Raw genomic sequence first — 27,965 nt, forward strand, 5'->3', positions numbered from 1 at the left:
CTCCACCTGCTAGTTCAGTCTATCTTGCAATGGGTGTTACTGCTATATCCATGCAATCGTTGCAACATGTGTTAATGATGATAGCTGTTGAGTTGAGTGTGCAACCACTCTACTTTACCAAGTGTAGATTCGTCGATTCAAGGGTGATAAGGCAGATAAGGTGAGTAATTTTTTCTGATAGTGTATCAGGGGCGTCGACACCAGGATCTACACCACTTCTCAGTAAGCAGTTTGTGTACCGTCTGTGATGCAACACCTCACATCTCCTCCACAGGTACCTTCATACTTACACAGGTGCCTTCATACCTACACAGGTATCTTCATTCCTGCACAGGTCCGTATTTGCACAGGCTTCTCCCTTCCTGCACGAGGTGTTGCCTCTTCCTCTGAAAACTGGTCCAACTGCTGTACTGATGGGACACTGGTCCAACTGCTGTATTGGTGGGACACTGGTCCAACTGCTGTACTGGTGGGACACTGGTCCAACTGCTGTATTGGTGGTACACTGGTCCAACTGCTGTACTGGTGGGACACTGGTCCAACTGTTGTACTGGTGGGACACTGGTCCAACTGCTGTACTGATGGGAAACTGGTCCAACTGCTGTATTGGTGGGACACTGGTCCAACTGCTGTACTGGTGGGACACTGGTCCAACTGCTGTACTGGTGGAATTTCCATCTTGGTGTGTCAACACAAGGTGTGGAGCAGTGTCTGGGCCCTCTGCAAGGACGGCGCATCCGTACTGATGTGAAGCCTGTGGATCCATGGTGTTTGGGTTTGCTGGGAGCAATCCATAGCCTGAACACTGGCCAGCCTCAGCTTGCGTAATTCTCGGTGTGGTTGAGGCGCCGTCTCGAGTTTGGTGTGTATGTGAAGTGGACAGGTGGGAGAGTTATCTGGATGACGGTGGTCTCTAGTACGTTATGTGTGTTTCATAAGTGCTCCACACTCACCATGAGTGATGATGCTAGTCTAATGTGCTTCATAAGTGCTCCACACTCACCATGAGTGATGTCGCTGGTCTAGAGTGCTTCATAAGTGCTCCACACTCACCATGGGTGATGATGCTAGTCTAATGTGCTTCATAAGTGCTCCACACTCACCATGGGTGATGATGCTAGTCTAATGTGCTTCATAAGTGCTCCACACTCACCATGAGTGATGTCGCTGGTCTAGAGTGCTTCATAAGTGCTCCACACTCACCATGGGTGATGATGCTAGTCTAATGTGCTTCATAAGTGCTCCACACTCACCATGAGTGATGTCGCTGGTCTAGAGTGCTTCATAAGTGCTCCACACTCACCATGGGTGATGATGCTAGTCTAATGTGCTTCATAAGTGCTCCACACTCACCATGGGTGATGATGCTAGTCTAATGTGCTTCATAAGTGCTCCACACTCACCATGGGTGATGATGCTAGTCTAATGTGCTTCATAAGTGCTCCACACTCACCATGAGTGATGATGCTAGTCTAATGTGCTTCATAAGTGCTCCACACTCACCATGAGTGATGATGCTAGTCTAATGTGCTTCATAAGTGCTCCACACTCACCATGGGTGATGTTGCTGGTCTAGAGTGCTTCTCGAGTGACAAAATTACGAAAAATTTATACACGAAAGTGGAATGTAAATATTTATATTTAAGTTGCGGTATTTATGAAATTGATTAAAAATTAGTTGATACGTTATGTGGGGAATTATCCAGATGTTGTGAACAATTACATTGTGATAGTGGGCGCTCAGGTACCGAGGTGGGTTGTACCTGCTGCCCACACGCACTCAGATATTGTGGTGGGTTGTACCTGCTGCCCACACGCACTCAGATATTGTGGTGGGTTGTACCTGCTGCACCCGCGCACGCACGGCTGCCCCGTGTACTTCTCGTGTGTGACAGTCCATGACTCGCACCACTGTACAACACACTTCTTTGATGGTAGGACTCGGTAACTGACTCACAGGAGTCCGTCAACTAGTTTACATTGACTGGTCGATTCAGTTTTCAAGGACTCTCGTATTTTCCTTCCTGGAGTATACCTGGAGAGGGTTCCGGGGGTCAACACCGCCACGGCCCGGTCTGTGACCAGGCCTCGTGGTGGATCAGGGCCTGATCAACCAGGCTGTTACTGTTGGCCGCACGCAACCACAGCCCGGCTGGTCCGGCACTGACTTTAGGCGCCTGTCCAGTGCTGCTTGCTTGAAGCAGTCAGAGATCTATTGGTAATCCCTCTTATGTATGCTGGGAGCAGGTGAAAAGTCTTGGGCCCCTGACACATATTGTGTTGTCTCTTATCGTGCTAATGGCACTCCTGCATTTCATTGGGGGGATGTTGCATCGTCTGCCGAGTCTTTTGCTTTCATAGGGAGTGATTTTCGTGTGTAAGTTTGGTACTAATCCCTCTAGGATTTTCCTAGTGTATATAATCATGTATCTTTCCCGCCTGCATTCTAGGGAGTACAGGTTGAGGAACTTCAAACGGTCCCAGTAATTGAGGTGCTTTATCTCCGTTATGCGCGCCGTGAAGGTTCTCTGTACATTTTCTAGATCGGCAATTTCACCTGCCTTGAAAGGTGCTGTTAGTGTGCAGCAATATTCCAGCCTAGATAGAACAAGTGACCTGAAGAGTGTCATCATGGGCTTGGCATCCCTAATTCTGAAGGTTCTCATTATCCATCCCGTCATTTTTCTAGCAGATGCGACTGATACAATGTTATGGTATTTGAAGGTGAGATCTTCTGATATGATCACTCTCAGGTCTTCCACTAACTTCTACAAATAAATAACAAACTATATTTTTCAGACTACAAATACCTCTTACAAAAATACCCAACATACATTTAAAAAAAAAAGTTGGTTGTGTAGAGCATTTCGGACTAAAACTAGAATTTATATAGCTTGGCGCTATGTGTAGTTGCATAACTGAAGTTAGATTACATAAATGCTAGTGTAAGGTGTCTGTAGATAAGATGTTGCAATGATGTCTTGACTTTAAATTTGTCATGGGCAACAGACAACCAGTTTAGTTCCTGGGGGAGCTTCATGTAGGTCATTGATGTAGATGAGAGATAACAGAGGTCCCAGGACTCTGCCCTCTGGCACTCCTCTCTTGATAAGTATTGTCATTAGTGTCCATCGTTGAGGTAGGACTTTACGTCAGTGAGAGGCCGGCCTCTCGTTCAACAAGGTTTTAGTTTCAGCAGCAGGATGTAGTGCTCTCCTATACCAAAAAAATTCTTGGATCAGTAAAGAGGCTCACTGGATATTCTTGATTTCCCATTCATGCATAGACTGACTTGATCATTTTTATGATTGCATCATTCGTACTTCATAGTGCCTTGGAGGACTAAAAAAATATTATGTTGAATTATGAAAGACTACATTTCTTTATGCATTGTGTTTCAAATTTCAGTGCTAATATTAGCACTGAAGACGAAACATTCTGCAAGAGTGCTAATATTAGCACTGAAGACGAAACATTCTGCAAGAGTGCTAATATTAGCAATGTAGACGAAACATTCTGCAATAGTGCTAATATTAGCACTGTAGACAAAACATTCTGCAAGAGTGCTAATATTAGCACTGTAGACGAAACATTCTGCAAGAGTGCTAATATTAGCACTGTAGACGAAACATTCTGCAAGAGCGCTAATATTAGCACTGTATACGAAACATTCTGCAAGAGTGCTAATATTAGCACTGTAGACGAAACATTCTGCAAGAGTGCTAATATTAGCACTGTAGACGAAACATTCTGCAAGAGTGCTAATATTAGCACTGTAGACAAAACATTCTGCAAGAGTGCTAATATTAGCACTGTAGACAAAACATTCTGCAAGAGTGCTAATATTAGCACTGTAGACGAAACATTCTGCAAGAGTGCTAATATTAGCACTGAAGACGAAACATTCTGCAAGAGTGCTAATATTAGCACTGAAGACGAAACGTTCCGGAAGAGTGCTAATATTAGCACTGAAGACGAAACGTTCCGGAAGAGTGCTAATATTAGCACTGAAGACGAAACGTTCCGGAAGAGTGCTAATATTAGCACTGAAGACGAAACGTTCTGGAAGAGTGCTAATATTAGCACTGTAGACGAAACGTTCTGGAAGAGTGCTAATATTAGCACTGTAGACGAAACGTTCTGGAAGAGTGCTAATATTAGCACTGTAGACGAAACATTCTGCAAGAGTGCTAATATTAGCACTGTAGACGAAACGTTCTGCAAGAGTGCTAATATTAGCACTGTAGACGAAACATTCTGCAAGAGTGCTAATATTAGCACTGTAGACGAAACATTCTGCAAGAGTGCTAATATTAGCACTGTAGACGAAACATTCTGCAAGAGTGCTAATATTAGCACTGTAGATGAAACGTTCTGCAAGAGTGCTAATATTAGCACTGTAGGCGAAACATTCTGCAAGAGTGCTAATATTAGCACTGTAGATGAAACGTTCTGCAAGAGTGCTAATATTAGCACTGTAGGCGAAACATTCTGCAAGAGTGCTAATATTAGCACTGTAGATGAAACATTCTGCAAGAGTGCTAATATTAGCAATGTAGACGAAACATTCTGCAAGAGCGCTAATATTAGCACTGTATACGAAACATTCTGCAAGAGTGCTAATATTAGCACTGTAGACGAAACATTCTGCAAGAGTGCTAATATTAGCACTGTAGACAAAACATTCTGCAAGAGTGCTAATATTAGCACTGTAGACGAAACATTCTGCAAGAGCGCTAATATTAGCACTGTATACGAAACATTCTGCAAGAGTGCTAATATTAGCACTGTAGACGAAACATTCTGCAAGAGTGCTAATATTAGCACTGTAGATAAAACGTTCTGCAAGAGTGCTAATATTAGCACTGTAGACGAAACATTCTGCAAGAGTGCTAATATTAGCACTGTAGACGAAACGTTCTGGAAGAGTGCTAATATTAGCACTGTAGACGAAACGTTCTGGAAGAGTGCTAATATTAGCACTGTAGACGAAACGTTCTGCAAGAGTGCTAATATTAGCACTGTAGACGAAACATTCTGCAAGAGTGCTAATATTAGCACTGTAGACGAAACATTATGCAAGAGTGCTAATATTAGCACTGTAGACGAAACATTCTGCAAGAGTGCTAATATTAGCACTGTAGACGAAACATTCTGCAAGAGTACTAATATTAGCACTGTAGACGAAACATTCTGCAAGAGTGCTAATATTAGCACTGTAGACGAAACATTCTGCAAGAGTGCTAATATTAGCACTGTAGATGAAACATTCTGCAAGAGTGCTAATATTAGCACTGTAGAAACATTCTGAAACGTGAAACATTCTGCAAGAGTGCTAATATTAGCACTGTAGACGAAACATTCTGCAAGAGTGCTAATATTAGCACTGTAGATGAAACATTCTGCAAGAGTGCTAATATTAGCACTGTAGATGAAACATTCTGCAGGAGTGCTAATATTAGCACTGTAGATGAAACATTCTGCAAGAGTGCTAATATTAGCACTGTAGACGAAACATTCTGCAAGAGTGCTAATATTAGCACTGTAGACGAAACATTCTGCAAGAGTGCTAATATTAGCACTGTAGACGAAACATTCTGCAAGAGTGCTAATATTAGCACTGTAGACAAAACATTCTGCAAGAGTGCTAATATTAGCACTGTAGACGAAACATTCTGCAAGAGTGCTAATATTAGCACTGTAGACGAAACATTCTGCAAGAGTGCTAATATTAGCACTTAGAGTTGTCTGATGCTTTACTTACAATACAAAATAATAATTATTAGATAATATTGTGATAGTAATTGTAATTATAAAAGGAATAAAAAAATTAAATATTATACTAGACAATACAGAAGAAAAATAGGAAGATACAAAATAAACAAGATAATTAACGCAAGAATGAGCGATCGATTGACTGAAATATACAAGTATACATACTGCTTGAAATATACAAGTACACATACTGCTTGAAATATACAAGTATACATACTGCTTGAAATATACAAGTACACATACTGCTTGAAATATACAAGTATACATACTGCTTGAAATATACAAGTATACATACTGCTTGAAATATACAAGTATACATACTGCTTGAAATATACAAGTACACATACTGCTTGAAATATACAAGTATACATACTGCTTGAAATATACAAGTATACATACTGCTTGAAATATACAAGTATACATACTGCTTGAAATATACAAGTACACATACTGCTTGAAAAATACAAGTATACATACTGCTTGAAATATACAAGTATACATACTGCTTGAAATATACAAGTATACATACTGCTTGAAATATACAAGTACACATACTGCTTGAAATATACAAGTATACATACTGCTTGAAATATACAAGTATACATACTGCTTGAAATATACAAGTATACATACTGCTTGAAATATACAAGTATACATACTGCTTGAAATATACAAGTATACATACTGCTTGAAATATACAAGTATACATACTGCTTGAAATATACAAGTATACATACCTCTTGATCTATACAAGCATACATACTGCTTGAAGTATACACTAGGAATTTTTATTGACCTAAGAAAAGCTTTTGACACAGTAGACCACGACATCCTACTCCACAAACTTGACCATTACGGTATAAGAGGCCATGCGCTTGCATATTTCAAATCTTACCTTACTAATAGGTATCAGTATGTCACCATTAAAGACACAGCATCAACAACACGGCCACTTGATACTGGAGTCCCGCAGGGAAGTGTCCTTGGTCCCCTGCTCTTCCTCATATACATCAATGACCTTCCAAACGTATCCCAACACCTGAAACCCATTCTCTTTGCTGACGACACGACTTATGTCATCTCTCACCCTAATCTTGCCACCCTCAACACCATTGTTAATGAGGAGCTGATCAAAATATCGACTTGGATGACAGCCAATGAACTTACGCTTAACACTGACAAAACCTACTATATTATGTTTGGTAGCAGAGCAGGACATGCACAAATTAACATTAAGATCGACAACACTCTAATAATGAGGGCAAATTCCTAGGCCTATACCTTGACAACAACCTGAATTTCAGCACCCATATCCAACACATAACCAAAAAAGTATCCAAAACGGCTGGGATCCTCTCCAAGATACGATACTACGTGCCGCAAACTGCCCTTCTCACACTATACCACTCACTTATTTATCCATTCCTCACCTATGCTATTTGTGCTTGGGGATCAACTGCAGCAACACACATAAAGCCAATAATAACCCAACAAAAAGCTGCAGTAAGAATAATCACTAAATCCCATCCCTGGCAACACATCCCCCCACTCTTCATAGATCTAAATCCCTGTTCAGTACATCCACACTTACTACTGTGCAATCTACATCTACAGGACCTTAAACTCCAATATCAACCTTGACCTAAAACGCTTTCTTGATAGTTGTGACAGAACCCACAGGCATAACACCAGACACAAACATCTCTACGACATTCCCCGTGTCTGACTAAACCTTTACAAAAATTCAATGTATGTCAAAGGCCCTAAAATCTGGAACACCCTACCTGAGAACTCTAGAACTGCAGACACATTCATCACCTTCAAAACTTCCATTAGAAAACATCTTATCTCCCTGATACACCCTGTCAACTAACTTCACGAATACCACCTGGTGGTTCACACTTACATTCACTCACCCATTTGACCATAAACAGAAATATTAATCTCAATCTTAAAATAATGAATCCTGTGATACTCCAATACTGAAACTATGTATTGTGCCAAAACAAAAGCATTCACATTGCTAAACTCACAAACTAGTATTTAGTCACTTAGCCATAATACCAACTTACCTCATAATTTGTAATATTTTAAAATTAAGAATTAAACTAAGTCTGCCCGAAATGCCTAGCCATGCTAGGTGTTCTAGTGGTACACTCTGTAATTATTATTTAACTACATGTAAACCACACAATAACCAAATTCTGTAAACTCAGCATTGTAATACTTATAGAGAATAAACTTTGAATTGAATTGAATTGAATTAAATTTAATTGAATATACAAGTATACATACTGCTAGAAATATACAAGTATACATACTGCTTGAAATATACAAGTATACATACTGCTTGAAATATACAAGTATACATACTGTTTGAAATATACAAGTATACATACTGCTTGAAATATACATGTATACACACTGCTTGAAATATACAAGTATACAAACTGCTTGAAATATACAAGTACACATACTGCTTGAAATATACAAGTGCACATACTGCTTGAAATATACAAGTATACATACTGCTTGAAATATACAAATATACATACTGCTTGAAATATACAAGTATACATACTGTTTGAAATATACAAGTATACATACTGCTTGAAATATACAAGTATACATACTGTTTGAAATATACAAGTATACATACTGCTTGAAATATACAAGTATACATACTGCTTGAAATATACAAGTATACATACTGTTTGAAATATACAAGTATACATACTGCTTGAAATATACAAGTATACATACTGCTTGAAATATACAAGTATACATACTGCTTGAAATATACATGTATACACACTGCTTGAAATATACAAGTATACAAACTGCTTGAAATATACAAGTACACATACTGCTTGAAATATACAAGTATACATACTGCTTGAAATATACATGTATACATACTGCTTGAAATATACAAGTATACATACTGCTTGAAATATACAAGTATACATACTGCTTGAAATATACAAGTACACATACTGCTTGAAATATACAAGTATACATACTGCTTGAAATATACAAGTACACATACTGCTTGAAATATACAAGTATACATACTGCTTGAAATATACATGTATACACACTGCTTGAAATATACAAGTACACATACTGCTTGAAATATACAAGTATACATACTGCTTGATATATACAAGTATACATACTGCTTGATATATACAAGTATACATACTGCTTGAAATATACAAGTATACATACGAAAAGTATTACCAAGGGAAATTTTTTTTAAGACGGACTCGCGTGAGGAAACAGACATGGTAATAGTAACAACAATAATAATAATGATAATAATAACAACAATAACAAGAACAAGAAGAAGAAGAAGAAGAAGAACAACAATAATAATAATAATAATAATAATAATAATAATAATAATAATAATAATAATAATAATAATAATAATAATAATAATAATAATAATAATTCTATCTCAGCATGATGCAATGTTGGTAAACAGATGAGTGATATTTTGCTGTACAGGCAGGAACCTCGTAGGCAGGAACCTCGTAGGCAGGAACCTCGTAGTTAGGAACCTCGTAGGCAGGAACCTCGTAGTTATGAACCTCGTAGTTAGGAACCTCGTAGGCAGGAACCTCGTAGGCAGCAACCTCGTAGGCAGCAACCTCGTAGTTAGGAACCTCGTAGGCAGGAACCTCGTAGGCAGGAACCTCGTAGGCAGCAACCTCGTAGTTAGGAACCTCGTAGGCAGGAACCTCGTAGTTAGGAACCTCGTAGGCAGGAACCTCGTAGTTAGGAACCTCGTAGGCAGGAACCTCGTAGTTAGGAACCTCGTAGGCAGGAACCTCGTAGGCAGGAACCTCGTAGTCAGGAACCTCGTAGTTAGGAACCTCGTAGGCAGGAACCTCGTAGTTAGGAACCTCGTAGGCAGGAACCTCGTAGGCAGGAACCTCGTAGTTAGGAACCTCGTAGGCAGGAACCTCGTAGTTAGGAACCTCGTAGTTAGGAACCTCGTAGTTAGGAACCTCGTAGTTAGGAACCTCGTAGTTAGGAACCTCGTAGGCAGGAACCTCGTAGTTAGGAACCTCGTAGGCAGGAACCTCGTAGGCAGGAACCTCGTAGGCAGGAACCTCGTAGTTAGGAACCTCGTAGGCAGGAACCTCGTAGTTAGGAACCTCGTAGGCAGGAACCTCGTAGGCAGGAACCTCGTAGTTAGGAACCTCGTAGGCAGGAACCTCGTAGTTAGGAACCTCGTAGTTAGGAACCTCGTAGTTAGGAACCTCGTAGTTAGGAACCTCGTAGGCAGGAACCTCGTAGTTAGGAACCTCGTAGGCAGGAACCTCGTAGGCAGGAACCTCGTAGTTAGGAACCTCGTAGGCAGGAACCTCGTAGTTAGGAACCTCGTAGGCAGGAACCTCGTAGTTAGGAACCTCGTAGGCAGGAACCTCGTAGGCAGGAACCTCGTAGGCAGGAACCTCGTAGGCAGGAACCTCGTAGTTAGGAACCTCGTAGGCAGGAACCTCGTAGTTAGGAACCTCGTAGGCAGGAACCTCGTAGTTAGGAACCTCGTAGGCAGGAACCTCGTAGTTAGGAACCTCATAGGCAGGAACCTCGTAGTTAGGAACCTCATAGGCAGGAACCTCGTAGTTAGGAACCTCGTAGGCAGGAACCTCGTAGTCAGGAACCTCGTAGGCAGGAACCTCGTAGTCAGGAACCTCGTAGTCAGGAACCTCGTAGTCAGGAACCTCGTAGTCAGGAACCTCGTAGTCAGGAACCTCGTAGTCAGGAACCTCGTAGTCAGGAACCTCGTAGTCAGGAACCTCGTAGTCAGGAACCTCGTAGGCAGGAACCTCGTAGGCAGGAACCTCGTAGGCAGGAACCTCGTAGGCAGTGTGGAAAATTGCATTTACTTGGACGTATCATTATATACATAACAGTAAATGATCAAAGATAATTATTATTTATCAGTTAGACAAGTAGGAATTTGGGACACCTAGGTCGCAAAAAATGTCCCCCCTCGATACCTACCACTGTCTTATCCACAAGTTGCTCTGGACCTATTGATTACAAATGAAAAATACATCACCAGGAATGCTGGTAAATATATAAATTTGTGGACTGTATATTAAAAATAATAAATGATTATAGATACACATATATACATATTTATACAACAGAAGGAGAATATATCTTAATCATAACACTCACCAATTTGACTGGAGATTAATGTGTCATGTACAGGACCTCCCCCTTTTGCCTACATTTATGAAGAATTTACTGGCCAGAAATTAAACATAATTTAGACAGCTTATCTGAGGTTCCTGGAGTTGTCCTGTCCTGTCGCCTGATTCTCAAATTATGCAGGAATGCACATCCAACAATTTCGCCTCCTATTTGAGAGATGTCAGCCAATTTTAACCTCTAGAGCACGAAAAATTCCTCCCATTATTCACAACGTGTTATTCAATTCAAACAAAATGGCGACTGACTCCCCCAGCCGCAGGTTTCCCATTTTCGATAACATACTTTTTTTAAAAATACAATATAAGGCATCTATTTACCTATAAATTACCATATTTCCGGAAAATATATACAGTATTTTCCACACTGCGGCCGGCCGGAGTTCGTTGCTAAATGACTCAAATTGCTCATTTGACAATGGTGGAGGACCTGGGTACATATAGGATCTGGCATCCACACGGCGACATATTACACAAGATTTAATCACCCTTTTTACACTTTGCCGTCCTTGTGGAATCCAGAAAGTTTCCCTAATACAATTTAAGGTATCTTGTACCCCACCATGCATTACATTTTTATGGGCATTTAGAACAATTAAATTTGTTAGATGATGAGTTTTGGGCAGTAAGATAGGGTGTTTAGCATAATCACCCAATTCAGCATTTTGTAACCTACCTCTGCACCTAATTACATTGTTCTCTAAATACAGCCCCAATTTCTCTATTATAGAACATTTCACAATTTTTCTTTCCATCATCAATTTAATCTCACTTCCATAGATTTCCTCCTGTACCCTCTTTATCCAATATTCAAGAGGATGTGAAAACTTATATGAGATATTCATCTTGTTTAGAAATTTAAACACCAACTTAGTTACATTGATTAGTTTGGGTAAAGAAGAATACCTATTTATATCAATGGCTAAGGAAGGACAAACTATTGGAGCGGTGGTCACAGTAATTTCAATAGGAGCAAAATACGCCTTTTGTACAGGCCAGTTAGCTTAATTTACCAACCAACTCGGTCCTTTAAACCATGATACAGCATTTACAAATTTAGCATAAGATAAACCTCGAGACAAGAAATCAGCTGGATTCTCCTCACCAGGTATATGATTAAATGTTAACATATGCTGACCCAAACTATTATACTTCTCTTGTATCTGATTAATTTCAGCGACTCTGTTTTGTACGTACACAATTTTACTGTTTCCATTATGAATCCATTGTAAGGATACCTCATTATCAGACCAAATTACAGAGTCGCTAATATTTATCTCCTGCAACTTATTTCTTATATAATTAGCTAATTTGACACCTACATAAATGGCTGTTAATTCCAACTGAGGCAAGGTGCGTGATTTAATTGGAGACACTTTAGCCTTAGTCAGGAACCTCGTAGTCAGGAACCTCGTAGTCATGGAGAACATTTACGATTTTACTGCAGCGAATCAAGTTAATCCTGCTACTTTGTGTGTGTGTTTTTAAAAGTACTTGTTTGTATATTTGTGTTTTTAATCATTGCTATAACAGTCTTGCTCAGAACTTCGTTTTTTATATAATGGCCACTCAAAAAATTCCATGACGGGCGACGAGGCTCCTCTTTTATGTTAATAGTTATCTTATCTGGTTATCTTGTGTGGCACGTGTCAGTAATAACTGGAGAATAACTGCTGAGAGATAAATCCGTAATCAATTTCAAGGGATCATCGGCTCCCTCCAGCCCCCCTGGTCTCTTCCCGAAATTTCCCTCCCCCCCCGACTCCACTCCCTTCATAACTCCACTGAAATTTGAATAGTGTTTCATGAGCTAAATGAAGTGACTTAAAATCATTTATTATAGACAAAAACTGTGTATAACTGGAGAATCAGGATGTTAGTTAGGGATCTGGTTAATAGATGGCGCTGACATACAAGCTGGTCCGTGATGTAAACACGACCACAAGAGTACAGTCCTGGACTCATTTTGCTCACCTCTGACCTTTTGACCTGCATCCACTGGATGGTTCTAGGACTGCTAGCAGCCACTGAATGGTTGTAAGGTGGCTACCACCCACTAGATGGTTGTTGGGTGACTACCACCCTCTGGATGGTTGTAGGGCGACTACCACAAACTGGATGGTTGTTGGGTGACTACCACAAACTGGATGGTTGTAGGGCGACTACCACCCTCTGGATGGTTGTAGGGCGATTACCACAAACTGGATGGTTGTAGGGCGACTACCACCCTCTGGATGGTTGTAGGGCGACTACCACAAACTGGATGGTTGTAGGGCGACTACCACCCTCTGGATGGTTGTAGGGCGACTACCACAAATTGGATAGTTGTAGCTGTACTCGCCTGTTTGTAGTTTCAGGGTCGAGTCATTACACAGATGCCACTACACACATAATGGCTACATTACTCCGGATAATACCACAACGACTTACCCACCTCACAGTTATTCGAACACCATCTATATACAATTCTTATAATGGATGAAATGTATAATTTCTTTTTAGCAATGTATTGTGTGAATTTTGTATTTTGAATAATGTATGTTAATTTTGTTTTGCAGCTGAGAATGTCAACATGAGAATACATTGTAGAGAGATGATGCGAGGATGAAGAAGCAAGTTACCTGGTGACGCTGTTGATTACAGGTGACACACAGGTGGTCTAGGTGACCCACAGGTGGTCCAGGTGGCACGCAGGTGAGGGCAGGTGTCGCACAGGTGGTCCGGGTGACACACAGGTGGTCCGGGTGACACACAGATAGTCTAGGTGACACACAGGTGGTCCGGGTGACACACAGGTGGTCCGGGTGACACACAGGTGAGGGCAGGTGGCACACAGATGGTCCGAGTAATACAGCAATCAGATATAAAGCAGTAGACACATTATAGAGACCTTTATAGCCCATCGCAGCGCAAAGTTACTGTCACATTGCAACTTAAAGTTACGTAAGAGTTACATTACTAACAAACATGATTAAGAGTTACCTCACGAAGTTACTCCATATTCAAAGTTACGTCACAAAGTTATCTCACTAAGTTATTTCACAAACAAAGTTACGCCAAAGTTACTAAGTCACTCCACAATCAAAGTTGCGTCACACGTTACCTCACTAAGTTACTCCACAATGAAAGTTGCGTCACAGTTACCTCACTAAGTTACTCCACAATCAAAGTTACGTCACAAAGTTACCTCATTAAGTTACTCCATAAACAAAGTTACGCCACAGTCACCTTACTAAGTTACCTCACAATCAAAGTTGCGTCACACAGTTACCTCACTAAGTTACCCCACAATCAAAGTTGCGTCACACAGTTACCTCACTAAGTTACCCCACAATCAAAGTTGCGTCACACAGTTACCTCACTAAGTTACCCCACAATCAAAGTTGCGTCACACAGTTACGTCACAGTTACAGCTGAGTCAGAAGCAACGCAGCTGGGTCCTCCGTCCGCTGGCTGTCTCTTGGAACAACTGTACTCTGCCGTGAGCGAAGATGGGCGGCAAAGGTAGCAAGAAACTAGTGCCTAACAGACCTCCAGCCCGGAGGGCCCCATCAGGGCCAACACCCACCAGGATGGTCCCTCAACCAGCCACCAGGATGGTCCCTCAACCAGCCACCAGGATGGTCCCTCAACCAGTCACCAAGAAGGTGCCTCAACAACCAGCCACCAGGATGGTCGCTCCTGACGGTGGCTGGGGCTGGATGGTCGTCTTTGGGTCCTGTCTCACTCTGGTCAGCATACCTCTCTTACCAGTATTCTATAATTACCGTTGAAACACCATTCTCAACGGATTACCTATATTATTCTACGGGGGGCGGACGAAGAGGCTCTTGATCCAATGAACGTAGCTCACCCTTCTTCGAGTCCGACCTGAATACCTCCCATTTCCGGAGATACTCCATAACACCTACGGGTTTAGCTTCCCTCCCTGATTAAAACACAATGAAATTATCTTTTGGTTGGAATTTAGGTCATCACCAGTTGACTGGATCAAGAGCCTTTCACGGGCATCAAGGTACTCCTTTCACCCCTCCCCCCCTTATGAAATAAATCACTTCTTTCCATAAAGCTAAAGTCTTCCTTTATGCAAAAATCCACAGGGGGAGTTGAATGATGGCTCTAGGCCTTTCGTGTTGCAATTAAACATCATCAGGAGCTTGCAATTTTGCAGAAATAGAGTAGGAAATCGAGGCAGATTTGTTCAGGGGAACGAAAGTTCCCCTGAACAAGTCTGTACGGTGCTCGTACGGTGCTCGTACGGTGCTCGTACAGTGCTCGAGATATCACCTGCACTTAATAATGTAATCCATGTGATCTATGTCGCTTATAGAGTATTGATGTCACTTTAACTGAGTCAACAGCATCACTCATGGTATCATAACATTTCTTTCCCTGATGTCAAAGTCCCTAGTCAAGCTCACAGTCTCCTGACATCTCGTTCATCACCGTGTGAAGTTCCTGGTTACATCTCCTCCTACAGTTTTTCTTCCCGGCCATGACGATGGCGTTCGGTGTGTTGTTCCGGGAGAGGCTGGAGCAGCTGGGGGCGCGAGCTACCGTCTTCACCGTTATTGGTAATGGTCTCAGCACCTTCTGGAGCTTCATGGGTAAGTTGCTGATCTCAGCACCTCCTGGAACTTCATGAGTAAGTTGCTGGTCTCAGCACCTCCTGGAGCTTCATGGGTAAGTTGCTGGTCTCAGCACCTCCTTGAGCCTCATGGGTAAGTTGCTGATCTGAGCGCCTCCTGGAGCCTCATGGATAAGTTGCTGGTCTCAGTACCTCCTGGAGCCTCATGGGTAAATTGCTGGTCTCAGCACCTCCTGGAGCCTCATGGGTAACTTGCTGGTCTCAGCACCTCCTGGAGCCTCATGGGTAAGTTGCTGGTCTCAGTACCTTTTGGAGCTTCATGGGTAAGTTGCTGGTCTCAGCACCTCCTGGAGCCTCATGGGTAAGTTGCTGGTCTCAGCACTTCCTGGAGCTTCATGGGAAAGTTGCTGGTCTCAGCACCTCCTGGAGCCTCATGGGTAAGGTGCTGGTCTCAGCATCTCCTGGAGCCTCATGGGTAAGTTGCTGGTCTCAGCATCTCCTGGAGCCTCATTGGTAAGTTGCTGGTCTCAGCACCTCCTGGAGCCTCATGGGTAAGTTGCTGGTCTCAGCATCGCCTGGAGCCTCATTGGTAAGTTGCTGGTCTCAGCATCTCTTGGAGATTCATGGGAAAGTTGCTGGTCTCAGCACCTCCTGGAGCCTCATGGGTAAGTTGCTGGTCTCAGCACCTCCTGGAGCCTCATGGGTAAGTTGCTGGTCTCAGCACCTCCTGAAGCCTCATGGGTAAGTTGCTGGTCTCAGCACCTCCTGTAGCTTCATGGGTAAGTTGCTGGTCTCAGCACCTCCTGGAGCTTCATGGGTCAGTTGCTGGTCTCAGCACCTCCTGAATCCTCATGAATAAGTTGCTGGTCTCAGCACCTCCTGGAGCCTCATGAGTAAGTTGCTGGTCTCAGCACCTCCTGGAGGTTCATGAGTAAGTTGCTGGTCTCAGCACCTCCTGGAGCTTCATGGGTAAGTTGCTGGTCTCATCACCTCCTGGAGCTTCATGAGTAAGTTGCTGGTCTCAGCACCTCCTGGAGCTTCATGAGTAAGTTGCTGGTATCAGCACCTCCTGGAGCTTCATAAGTAAGTTGCTGGTCTCAGCACCTCCTGGAGGTTCATGGGTAAGTTGCTGGTCTCAGCACCTCCTGGAGCTTCATGGGTAAGTTGCTGGTCTCAGCACCTCCTGGGGCTTCATAAGTAAGTTGCTGGTCTCAGCACCTCCTGGAGCTTCATGAGTAAGTTGCTGGTCTCAGCACCTCTTGGAGCTTCATGGGTAAGTTGCTGGTCTCAGCACCTCCAGGAGCTTCATGGGTAAGTTGCTGGTCTCAGTACCTCCTGGAGTTTCATGGGTAAGTTGCTGATCTCAGCACCTCCTGGAGCTTCATGGGTAAGTTGCTGGTCTCAGCACCTCCAGGAGCTTCATGGGTAAGTTGCTGGTCTCAGCACCTTCTTGGAGCTTCATGGGTAAGTTGCTGGTCTCAGCACCTTCTTGGAGCTTCATGGGTAAGTTGCTGGTCTCAGCACCTCCTGGAGCTTCATGGGTAAGTTGCTGGTCTCAGCACCTTCTTGGAGCTTCATGGGTAAGTTGCTGGTCTCAGCACCTCCTGGAGCTTCATGGGTAAATTGCTGGTCTCAGCACCTCCTGGAGCTTCATGGGTAAGTTGCTGGTCTCAGCACCTCCTGGAGCTTCATGAGTAAGTTGCTGGTCTCAGCACCTCCATTAGGTTCATGGGTAAGTTGCTGGTCTCAGCACCTCCTGGAGCTTCATGGGTAAGTTGCTGGTCTCAGCACCTCCTGGAGCTTCATGGGTAAGTTGCTGGTCTCAGCACCTCCTGGAGCTTCATGGGTAAGTTGCTGGTCTCAGCACCTCCAGGAGCTTCATGGGTAAGTTGCTGGTCTCAGCACGTCCTGGAGGTTCATGGGTAAGTTGCTGGTCTCAGCACCTCCTGGAGCTTCATGAGTAAGTTGCTGGTCTCAGCACCTCCTGGAGCTTCATGAGTAAGTTGCTGGTCTCAGCACCTCCAGGAGGTTCATGGGTAAGTTGCTGGTCTCAGCACCTCCTGGAGCTTCATGAGTAAGTTGCTGGTCTCAGCACCTCCAGGAGCTTCATGGGTAAGTTGCTGGTCTCGGCACCTTCTTGGAGCTTCGTGGGCAAGTTGCTGGTCTCAGCACCTCCTGGAGCTTCATGAGTAAGTTGCTGGTCTCAGCACCTCCAGGAGGTTCATGGGTAAGTTGCTGGTCTCAGCACCTCCAGGAACTTCATGGGTAAGTTGCTGGTCTCAGCACCTCCTGGAGTTTTATGGGTAAGTTGCTGGTCTCAGCACCTCCTGGAGCTTCATGAGTAAGTTGCTGGTCTCAGCACCTCCATTAGGTTCATGGGTAAGTTGCTGGTCTCAGCACCTCCTGGAGCTTCATGGGTAAGTTGCTGGTCTCAACACCTCCTGGAGCTTCATGAGTAAGTTGCTGGTCTCAGCACCTCCATTAGGTTCATGGGTAAGTTGCTGGTCTCAGCACCTCCTGGAGCTTCATGGGTAAGTTGCTGGTCTCAGCACCTCCTGGAGCTTCATGGGTAAGTTGCTGGTCTCAGCACCTCCTGGAGCTTCATGGGTAAGTTGCTGGTCTCAGCACCTCCTGGAGCTTCATGGGTAAGTTGCTGGTCTCAGCACCTCCTGGAGGTTCATGGGTAAGTTGCTGGTCTCAGCACCTCCTGGAGCTTCATGAGTAAGTTGCTGGTCTCAGCACCTCCTGGAGCTTCATGGGTAAGTTGCTGGTCTCAGCACCTCCTGGAGCTTCATGGGTAAGTTGCTGGTCTCAGCACCTCCTGGAGCTTCATGGGTAAGTTGCTGGTCTCAGCACCTCCAGGAGCTTCATGGGTAAGTTGCTGGTCTCAGCACGTCCTGGAGGTTCATGGGTAAGTTGCTGGTCTCAGCACCTCCTGGAGCTTCATGAGTAAGTTGCTGGTCTCAGCACCTCCTGGAGCTTCATGACTATCTAACAACTCAGGAAGTTCTGACATTACCACGTCTGTATCTTTGCTGACTAAGGCTCTGGCTTCAGCACGGGGAGAAACGCACGCTGCATGGTCCTGCAGTTGCATCTCCAAATGAACCTCTCTTCACCATGCTGATAATGGTCGTGTAATAAACAGAAACAAAGAGGCTCGGTCCTCCATAAGAGACTTAATCCTCTTATCTGTGAGACCAGACTGGAGGGCACAGCGACCCCGGCTCTACTGACCGCTACAGGAGAGATAACTCACGTAGAATGGTTCCTCTGTGGCAATTTCAGTACTGTATTTCACGAAGTGGTGAACCATGTCCTTGACCAGTCAAACTGTTAGTGTCCGCTGGAGACATCTTAAGAACATATGGTCACAGGAAACTGTCAGAGAACGCCCGAACTACTGTCTCTGAAGTCACTGATTACGTAGGTTCGGCTTACAAGCGAAGGAACTGGGATCGATCCTGAGGGGCGGGATGGAGACGTTTGGGCAGGTCTCCCCACACCTGCTGCGCCTTGTTCACCTACCAGTAGATGGGTACTGGAGTATAAGGTCGACTCTTGTGGGTAGCATCCTGGGGGAGGGTAGTATACCTTATTGGAATGGGTTTTGACATGAGTTGAATTAGTTTCAAATCTCTAAGACTGTAAATATACTGAGGTTGGATAACAGCTATTGGCCCGTATACAGCTGTGACTTGTCTCTGCTAAAGTATTGTAGATTAATGTGAATTGTTTTAGTCAATGTATTGTGGCCTAGTTTTGAATTGTTTTAACCACGGTTTTGTGGCTTAGCTGTGAAATGTTCCAGCCACAGTATTGTTCCAGCTACGGTATTGCTCCAGCCTCGGTATTGTTCCAGCCACGGTAATATTCCATCCACAGTATTGTGAACATTAATCCCCGCCACACACACACACACACGCACACACTCACTGATGGGGTCTTCCCCTTCTCTCCCTCTCGTTTACCAGCATTGATGATGGCCCCGTTAACGGAACTGTTCGGCTACCGTCGGGTAACAGTGGTGGGAGGCCTACTGGCCTTCCTCACACTCTTACTCTGCGCCTACACCGCCAACGTCATCACCTTCGCTCTGGCTTACTCGGTCCTGGGAGGTACGTCAAGCTCTTTAACTTATTCTTATAATGAATAATTAATGATTATGATAATTGTGTGAAGTGTAATAAGTGTAATAAGTAGTGGTGTAACTGCTGCAGGGATGGCGTGCGCTCTCTCCACCTTCAGCGGTCTCGTCATCATTACTCGGTACTTCGATCGCCGTAAGGGTCTCGCTAATGGAATAATCGCCTCCGTCTCTGCTCTAGGTAATTTATATGTACATTTATATGGTTGTCCCTCAGGAAGAGTTGGGGATCGAACCCGTGGCAGGCAAGTCCTGACAGCACACACTAGTCTAGGAGTTTTAAGCAGATATATGTATGCTGGGTATTATAATCTTCCATAACAGAAGCTTACGTGATTGTTTGGTTCTGAGTCTTTGAATCTGGCGATGGTAAATTAGTGAGTATGGACGCCTTAGGATGCTCTAGACCGTAGTTGAAATCCCTTCTTACTTTCACATCATGAGAAACTTCAGTTACATGAATTCAAAGCGAGTGTGCAGATTAGATGTGTCTCAGCGGAGGCTGACATACTGAACACATAGTGTAGGGGCCAACCTATTTAAGATACAAGGTTCGTTAATCAGAGGTTGGTTGGTCGAGTACTTGACCAAATTGAGCCTTTCAGTTCTGGTTGATAAAGAAGAATTATGAAATCAGGCTGACTGTGCTTGGTAACAACCACCAGCGCTGCTTTATCATCTCGGACCTTCATTCTTGCACATAATGACTCACACTTTCCCTAGTGTCTGGGAGTCGCACAATGCACCACTTAATCACCACATCACGAATCAATATAGAATGCATTTCAAAGATATTCGACTCTTTACTCGAATGTACTCAGACTCAGTTATACAAGTATTGTGTTAGTGTCCAGACTGTAAGGCATCACACTCTGCTAAACTCGACTTGTTCCCGAACTTTTCATTTGTTTACAACAAGTCGCACTTTGCCTGGTGTGGCATGCAAAGAGTATGTTACAATATAGGCTGCCTCCCAACCAGCGAACCGGGTGCTAAGGATTTAACGATTATTAGGGTACCCGTCGTTAAATCAGTACCTTGGTTCATTGATCAATCATAGGTAAGCCCGCCAAAACTGAGGCAATGTGGTTCACTTGCGGTCAGCATTGGCAGACTTGCCTAACTGCTGGCTGAGTACGGTGCACTCTCTCTGACTTTTGCTTTGCCATCTGTACATATTTGTGTACATATTTATATATAGTGGGTGAAAGTAAAATATACATTAAAGTCTATCTTCTGAGTTTTTTTTTTGCTCCAAACCCCATTACGACCAGGTCACAGACCATTCATTACCTGTCTTTGTAATACCTGGGAGAGAACGTATCACCTGGGTCACCTGCCATACAAGGTCTGGCTTCTTATAATATAGGAATGTGCGTGTTTGCATGCGTATTAAACAATACTTATTCACCTTGCACTCTCTTCTGATAGGAAAGATTGCAATGGCACCCTTGATGCGTTTCTTTCTGGACGAGTATGGGTACGTGTGGGCATGCCTACTGGCGGGGGCACTCTCTCTCAACGCCTGTGTAGCTGGGATGCTCTTCCAGCCTCCAGAGTGGCACCTGGTAAGTACTCTTGTATTTACTGCCCCGGTGAACAGAGTTCAGACCAGAATATGGCGTCAGGATGCAAGAAAGTTTGTTTACATAGAGGAAGAGTGTTGTAATGGCATCCAAGAGGACGTAGTGTGTGCTAATACTACTGGGAACTTACACAAAAAAATAATGTTAGTTTTTACACAGATCGTGTAAAAATGAACGCATCGCACTGTCTCTATAAGTCTGTTGAACATTATGTGTATGATGGAGACGCGAAGAATAGGCGGTGCTGAGGGATGAAGACCATAATTTTTAAGATTTTACATAAAATTGCAGTTACTGTTTTTAGATAACCTGAGACAGGCGACCGTAAACACCGCCTTTAATTGAAATAAGATGATCAAATGCCGTAGAGTAAATAGGTATAGTTTTGGTAGGGATAATGCGTTGAAAATTATTATTATTATTAATTATAGATACCAGAAAAGCTTAAGTTAGAGGAGGGATTAAAACTGGAGAGCTCCGTAGCGACCACACCAGTTGCCATCACAGAGAATGGTCTGGTGGAGAAGAAAGGAAGGAAGGATGGTGGTGAGGCTTCTGTGAAGAAGCCAGAAGAGGAAGAGGACGAGAACATTATCTTCGTCATGCCGACCACACCAACCAACATCCATCCTCCTCGCAGAGACGATGAAATAATCCTCTTCTCAAGAGCCTCCGAGGTGAAGGAGAGAGAACACAAGATCAGCAAACTATCACTGGCAGAGTCCAGGTCGTCCCTGGTGGGCTCCCTGCCCTTGCTAACACCCGTGGAGCAGAGAGTGTATTGGGACGCCAGCGACCAACCCACCAGCTGCTGCAGCGACTGTCTGATTGTCAAGGTCTTGTACATTAATTCATTTTCTCCTGTATACATTATTGAATATGAATAACTAAAGTGTAATGAGCATCACTGAATATCTTGAAGTACAAATATATTTTGATAAATCTCTTTGACTGGCTAGATAAAAATATTTTTAAGATTTCCGTCATTAATCACGATAAGTTTGTCATCAACTGTAATTAATGTTCTGAAATCTGAAAGAATATTCTAACAGTTCTACACAGTTCCCAGCTCTAAAATAGTTGCTCTAAGAAAACATTTTACACATCATATATTTTGGAATGGATTTAGGCACAGGTACACATAAGTACAATTATCATATATAGTGTAAATTTCCTAGGATAACCCAAGAAAGTCACACAACGTGATTTATTTCCATTGGTGCCCTTGTAGTGTTATTTCATTCGGAAGATCGCCTTTTTTACTCCCTTATTTATTTGTCCACAATGTTGTAATTGCAGGTTTTCCGCATGTTGGACTACGAGATGCTCAGACAGCCTTACTTCCACCTGATAGCCTGGCCTAATGCCTTCGGTATCTTCGGCTACGTGAACATCATGTATGCTCTTCCTGGCTACGTCGCTGCCAGCGGCTACACTCCCTACCAGAGTGCTTTTGTTATCTCCTTATTCAGTGCCTCGGAGGTGAGGACTTCCCCCAACATCAAGTATTGTAACCAGGTAGCTTCAGGTAGCTCATGGGGATGGTCGTGCGACTGGCTGGATGGTTAACACTAGAGTAGCAGAATTTACCTGGTTAACACTAGAGTAGCAGAATTTACCTGGTTAACACTAGGGTAGCAGAATTTACCTGGTTAACACTAGGGTAGCAGAATTTACCTGGTTAACACTAGGGTAGCAGAATTTACCTGGTTAACACTAGGGTAGCAGAATTTACCTGGTTAACACTAGAGTAGCAGAATTTACCTGGTTAACACTAGGGTAGCAGAATTTACCTGGTTAACACTAGGGTAGCAGAGTTTACCCACATGACCACCTCCCTGATCTTCAGGACCACTTTCACTGTTTACCATGTTTCCATTCACTGGTAGATATTTACTAGTGAGTTACGTACCGTTTCTTCTTCTTCTTCTTCTTCTTCTTCTTCTTCTTCTTCTTCTTCTTCTTCTTCTTCTTCTTCTTCTTCTTCTTCTTCTTCTTCTTCTTCTTCTTCTTCTTCTTCTTCTTCTGGTAGACTCATGACTGGACTCTGCCAGGGTCTGCGTCATCCGGTGCGCCCAACTTAGTAACCTCTCGGCTTCCCACATCTTTGTGTGGATGCTTCCTGGTTACCATTAATCTAAACTTTTATCTTCTCTTCCTCGTGTTGTTGTCATGATTAATATTAGAACCGAAACAAAACTATTTTTGTTCGTTATGTCAGTTTGTTTCTTACTGTGTTGTTGTTTTATCTGTAGTTACGCTGAGCTGAGAACACAGGCTCCCTTAATATATGTAATTATTCATAACTGAAAGAATGAGACGCTAGTACAACATTTGGGAATCTTTATTACGGACACGTTTCGACAGCCAGTGTTTTTTTTTTCAGTCCATTAGAGGAAGCGGTGGAAGATGAGGTATTTGAGGTAATTATTCCCTCAGCCTGGAGTCGATGTTTTCAGTCCATCAATTGTCGCACAAATGTCTCATTTCCCTTCCCCTTCAGTACCTCCATCACCAGTACCTCTACCTCCAGTACCTCCATCACCAGTACCTCTACCTCCAGTACCTCCATCACCAGTACCTCTACCTCCAGTACCTCCATCACCAGCACCTCTACCTCCAGTACCTCCACCAAGAGTACCTCCATCACCAGCACCTCCACTCATCAAATTTCCATCATAATCGCATCTAACCTACAAACTGAAAATGGAAACGATACGGCGTGATGGTGGACCATGAACTACCATAAAATCGCCAGTGGTCTTGTGGCGACGAATAGTAACATGTATTATTTACCCCTGACAGGCTGTGTTCCGGCTGGTGTTCGCTGGTCTCTCCGACTACCCCTGGTTCCCCTTAGAGTGGTCTTATACTACTGGCTTCCTTATCTCCGCACTTGCCGCAACAGGTACGTCATCTCTCACAGCTTCCTAAGAGTAACAGATGCTCGACATGCCTCTTAACCTCCTAGAACAAAAAGGCACAATACCGTGAGTGGAACAATACACAGATAACCCGCACATAGAGACAAGAGGTTACGACGGCGTTGGAACATTTACAAAGTCACACCTCAATTCACAACATTCACGGAATTCACATAAATATTTTTCTTCTTGAAAATCTCATAAAATTGGTCGTCACATGTGAGATAATAATGTTGATTGTAAATGTGAATTAACGTTGGTTCAGAAGCAACATATTCAACATTATAATGAAGGAATCTAACCCCAGGATGTGGATTAATGAGCCAGAGAGCAGCGTAATGAAGTGTTTAAACCCATGTTTAGGAAAAAATTAAAGAGTATTAAATTAATATATATATATATATATATATATATATATATATATATATATATATATATATATATATATATATATATATATATATATATATATATATATATATATATATATATATATATATATATATATATATATATATATATATATATATGTATATAATATGTATGTATATATAATTTCTAAGGAAGGCAAGTGCAACGGCAGGTCATCAATGTGGCTGTTTCAGCTTGACGTCGGTCTGATCCAGGAGGGATGAAGGGAGGGAGGGATGAACTGAGGGAGGGATGAAGGAAGGGAGGGATGGAGGGAGGGAGGGATGAAGGGAGGGAGGGATTGCCCCCACTTATCCTGACTCTTCCACACTGAACAATGATGATCAGAGATCCTGGCAGTAGCCACAGCACTGACAGATCACCTCCACGGACACTGCTGCGCCGCGCTTACTAATGTTCACAGTAACACACACACATAAGTGGGAGGAGGAGGAGGAAAGACAGAGGGGAGAGAGAGAGAGAAAGAGAGAGAGAGAGAGAGAGAGAGAGAGAGAGAGAGGAGGGAGGTTGGTTCTGAGTCCTCGGAGAAAATTAATGAACGGTTTACACTCGTGTCTACAAAGATCCAAGCAGCACAAAAAAATCTATTTTATCATTTCTGCTGATGTCTTTCTGTTGTATTTTATTTATTTTTTTTCAAACTGAATCATCAAATTTGAAGCATCAGCTCATTGTTACCAGATCCCGTTGAAAATTTCAGCTGGTCCATTTGACCGCTGAAAATTGACTTTGTTGACTTTAAACTGAGTGAAATGTTGATGTACAACTTGAGATTATTCTGAGAGATCGAATTCAAACTTTAGCTTCATTTATAATACCTGGCTGGAGAGTAAACCTCTACCATCACAGTCTGGTTGATCCCATCTAGTATCCTAGTACACTACCAGCCTCAGTGGGTTTCCGTATCCATTTCTCTCAAGTTGTCGCCACTCCTCTGCCTCACACCCTGCTTTACACCCTGCCCCACACCTTGCCTTACACTCTGACTCACACCTTGCCTCACCCTGCCTCACACCTTGACTTACACCCCTGCCTCACACCTTGCCTCACACCCCGCCTCACACCTTGACTTACACCCTGCCTCACACCTTGCCTCACACCCTGCCTCACACCCTGCTTCATACCTTGCCTCACTCTCTGCCTCTCCTCCAGCACTAGCAATGTGGGACTCCTACGAGTGGATAATCTTCTGCGTGCTGCTGAACGGGGCATCCATGAGTCTGACCAACGTTCTCCTTCTGCACGTAGCGGCGGAGTACCTTGGACTGGAAAAGTATGCTCAGGCTATTGGATTCTTCTCTGTCATCAATGGCGTCATCATTGTTCTTGGTGGCTCCATTACCGGTGAGTGTGTGAGGCAGTACGTGGGTAGTGAGTGTCTGTGGCAGTACATGGGTGGTGAGTGTACATAGCAGTACATGAGTAGTGAGTGTACGTGGCAGTACATGACAGTGGGTAAGACAGGTATCTGCAACTATCTTAAGACGCTAGTACACAGTGTTCCTCTCTTATGTACTAAGCGGGACGTAAGCTTTAGCTAGCTACTTAACAGCTTGTCTGGTCATCATCTGATACCCGTCTCAGGGGATACAATCCTTTTCCTGACAAAGAAAAGGATTATATCCCACTGTAGCCTACTGAAGGCAGATGGCGGAGAGGTTTTCACTCTGCACTGAGGACAAAGGAAAAAGTACGAGAGGTGTGCAAATGAGAGTGAAATAACACAGGAGAGTGCGACTTGAGTGAGGTCACTCAGTACAAGGAGGGGGTAGAAGTTCCAGCCTCTGTAAGGCATCATTCATGCAGTTTAAAAATATCTTCCTTCCTCAGGTATGGTGAGGGACTTCTCCGGTAGTTACAAAGCCACTTTCTTCTGGATTTCCTCCGTCATCGCTATTGGAGCCGCCGTCTGGATAACCAAGTGCTGCTACAAGATAATCAAGGCCAAATACAAAAAAGTTCCCGTCCAAACACAGTAGCTGAAAATGAAGCCAAATGAAGCGGACAGAAGTCTAACTGTTAGCCTCTAGTTTAGAAGCATTGGTTGAAGCTGGGAGTGTCCAAGCGTTGTTAGTATGTGTTCACCAGCGGTGGTAAAGGCTAAGGCAGTCTAGATGTAGTAATTTCCTTGTCTAGGTGGAGTAGGAGAGTCAAAAATTCTTCAGGTATAACCTAATCCTCTCTAGAAAGAGTAACCGAGGCTAGGTGATGCTAGAAGTAGCACGGTTCTCGTCCAGGAACAGTAGATAAGGTCAAGCAAATTCGTATTCACTTCATCTCCAAGTTCACACACAATTTACGAACGTGGGAGAAGCCCAGCTGAGTAACATTTTTTCCCCAAGTTATCCCCAGGACTTGGAGCATAATTAGGTACGTCTCCCAGTGTAGGAGGTGAATCTTTCCTCGTTTGTCTAGGCTGCTGGCAAAATGTAATTACCATTTCCTGATTAACTTGATTTTTCCGTACAAAATCATTACTGTTTTTTTCCTCTCTAATGAGAAAGAATGATGAGAGTGCCAGCAGTGATCTTGAGAGTGCCAACAGTGCCTATGAGAGTGCCAACAGCGCTTGTGAGAGTGCCAACAGTGACCATAAGAGTGCCAGCAGACAGTGGGGGAAGGGGGGGGGGGTGACGTGTGAGAGTGAGCATCATGGGAAGGGGAAGGGACGAGGTGAAGGAGGAAGTTCCAACAACACACAGTAGTCTCAGGAGTGAAGGACAGGACAGTGGACAACAAGGTGCAACACACAGAGCTACACGAGACCTGCTGCCTTGTATCCCAGTGTTGTTTTAACTCGATTTTTCTTGTCCTCTGAGATATTAAAAGTTTTATTTGATTTACAAGACATGAGTATTACTATTGTTATAATTATTATTACTCTTATTATTGTATTATCCTTTTATTCCCTTTCTTTCATTATTATTATTATTATTATTATTATTATTATTATTATTATTATTATTATTATTATTATTATTATTATTATTACTAATATTATTATTATTATTACTATTATTAACAATTATTATTATTTTATTCAATGATGATAATTTTGGATGAGTTGAAAAAGTTTGTATATATATCTTACAGGCAAAATAAATTGTATTCAATACAAAGAGTTTGGTATAAGAGATTTTATAACACTTTCTATTAATGGTTTCCATAAGTCACAGTCTTCTGAAAAAAATTATTTTTGATTCTCGAAGCCAAAATTAAAAATTCAGGTATCTAGCTATAATTGTTATTAAAGAAAGAACTGGCGGTGATTGTGAAGGTGGA

At 43.0% G+C, this 27,965-nt stretch overlaps 1 protein-coding gene across 4 annotated transcripts; it reads left to right on the plus strand.

Moving 5' to 3' along the window:
• The first annotated feature begins 191 nt into the window (after positions 1 to 191).
• Positions 192 to 27,965, plus strand: LOC128685784 (monocarboxylate transporter 9). 4 transcript variants are annotated; one of them, XM_070087855.1, is made up of 11 exons: positions 192 to 274; positions 13,565 to 14,737; positions 15,487 to 15,613; positions 19,569 to 19,712; positions 19,815 to 19,922; positions 21,173 to 21,309; positions 21,759 to 22,163; positions 22,627 to 22,809; positions 24,133 to 24,235; positions 25,836 to 26,027; positions 26,514 to 27,959. In XM_070087855.1, the coding sequence occupies exons 2-11, from the start codon at positions 14,498 to 14,500 to the stop codon at positions 26,660 to 26,662; spliced, it is 1,788 nt and encodes a 595-aa protein (XP_069943956.1). In that variant the 5' UTR covers positions 192 to 274; positions 13,565 to 14,497; the 3' UTR covers positions 26,663 to 27,959. The 4 variants fall into 4 exon arrangements, with proteins under 4 accessions (XP_069943956.1, XP_069943958.1, XP_053628412.2 ...); XM_070087856.1 differs by having other exon boundaries at positions 256 to 294; XM_070087857.1 differs by lacking the exon at positions 19,815 to 19,922 and having other exon boundaries at positions 26,514 to 27,965.

Source organism: Cherax quadricarinatus, chromosome 23 (genome assembly GCF_038502225.1).
Source record: "Cherax quadricarinatus isolate ZL_2023a chromosome 23, ASM3850222v1, whole genome shotgun sequence".
Taxonomy (NCBI): Eukaryota; Metazoa; Arthropoda; class Malacostraca; order Decapoda; family Parastacidae; genus Cherax; species Cherax quadricarinatus.

What these genes read in the sequence shown, in the direction of transcription:
- LOC128685784 (XM_070087855.1), top strand. Translation starts at nt 14,498, where the DNA reads ATGGGCGGCAAAGGTAGCAAGAAACTAGTGCCTAACAGACCTCCAGCC. An exon ending in TTGGGTCCTGTCTCACTCTG is followed by an intron (nt 14,738 to 15,486) that starts GTCAGCATACCT and finishes CTCCTCCTACAG; the next exon opens with TTTTTCTTCCCGGCCATGAC. An exon ending in CGCCTCCGTCTCTGCTCTAG is followed by an intron (nt 19,923 to 21,172) that starts GTAATTTATATG and finishes CTCTTCTGATAG; the next exon opens with GAAAGATTGCAATGGCACCC.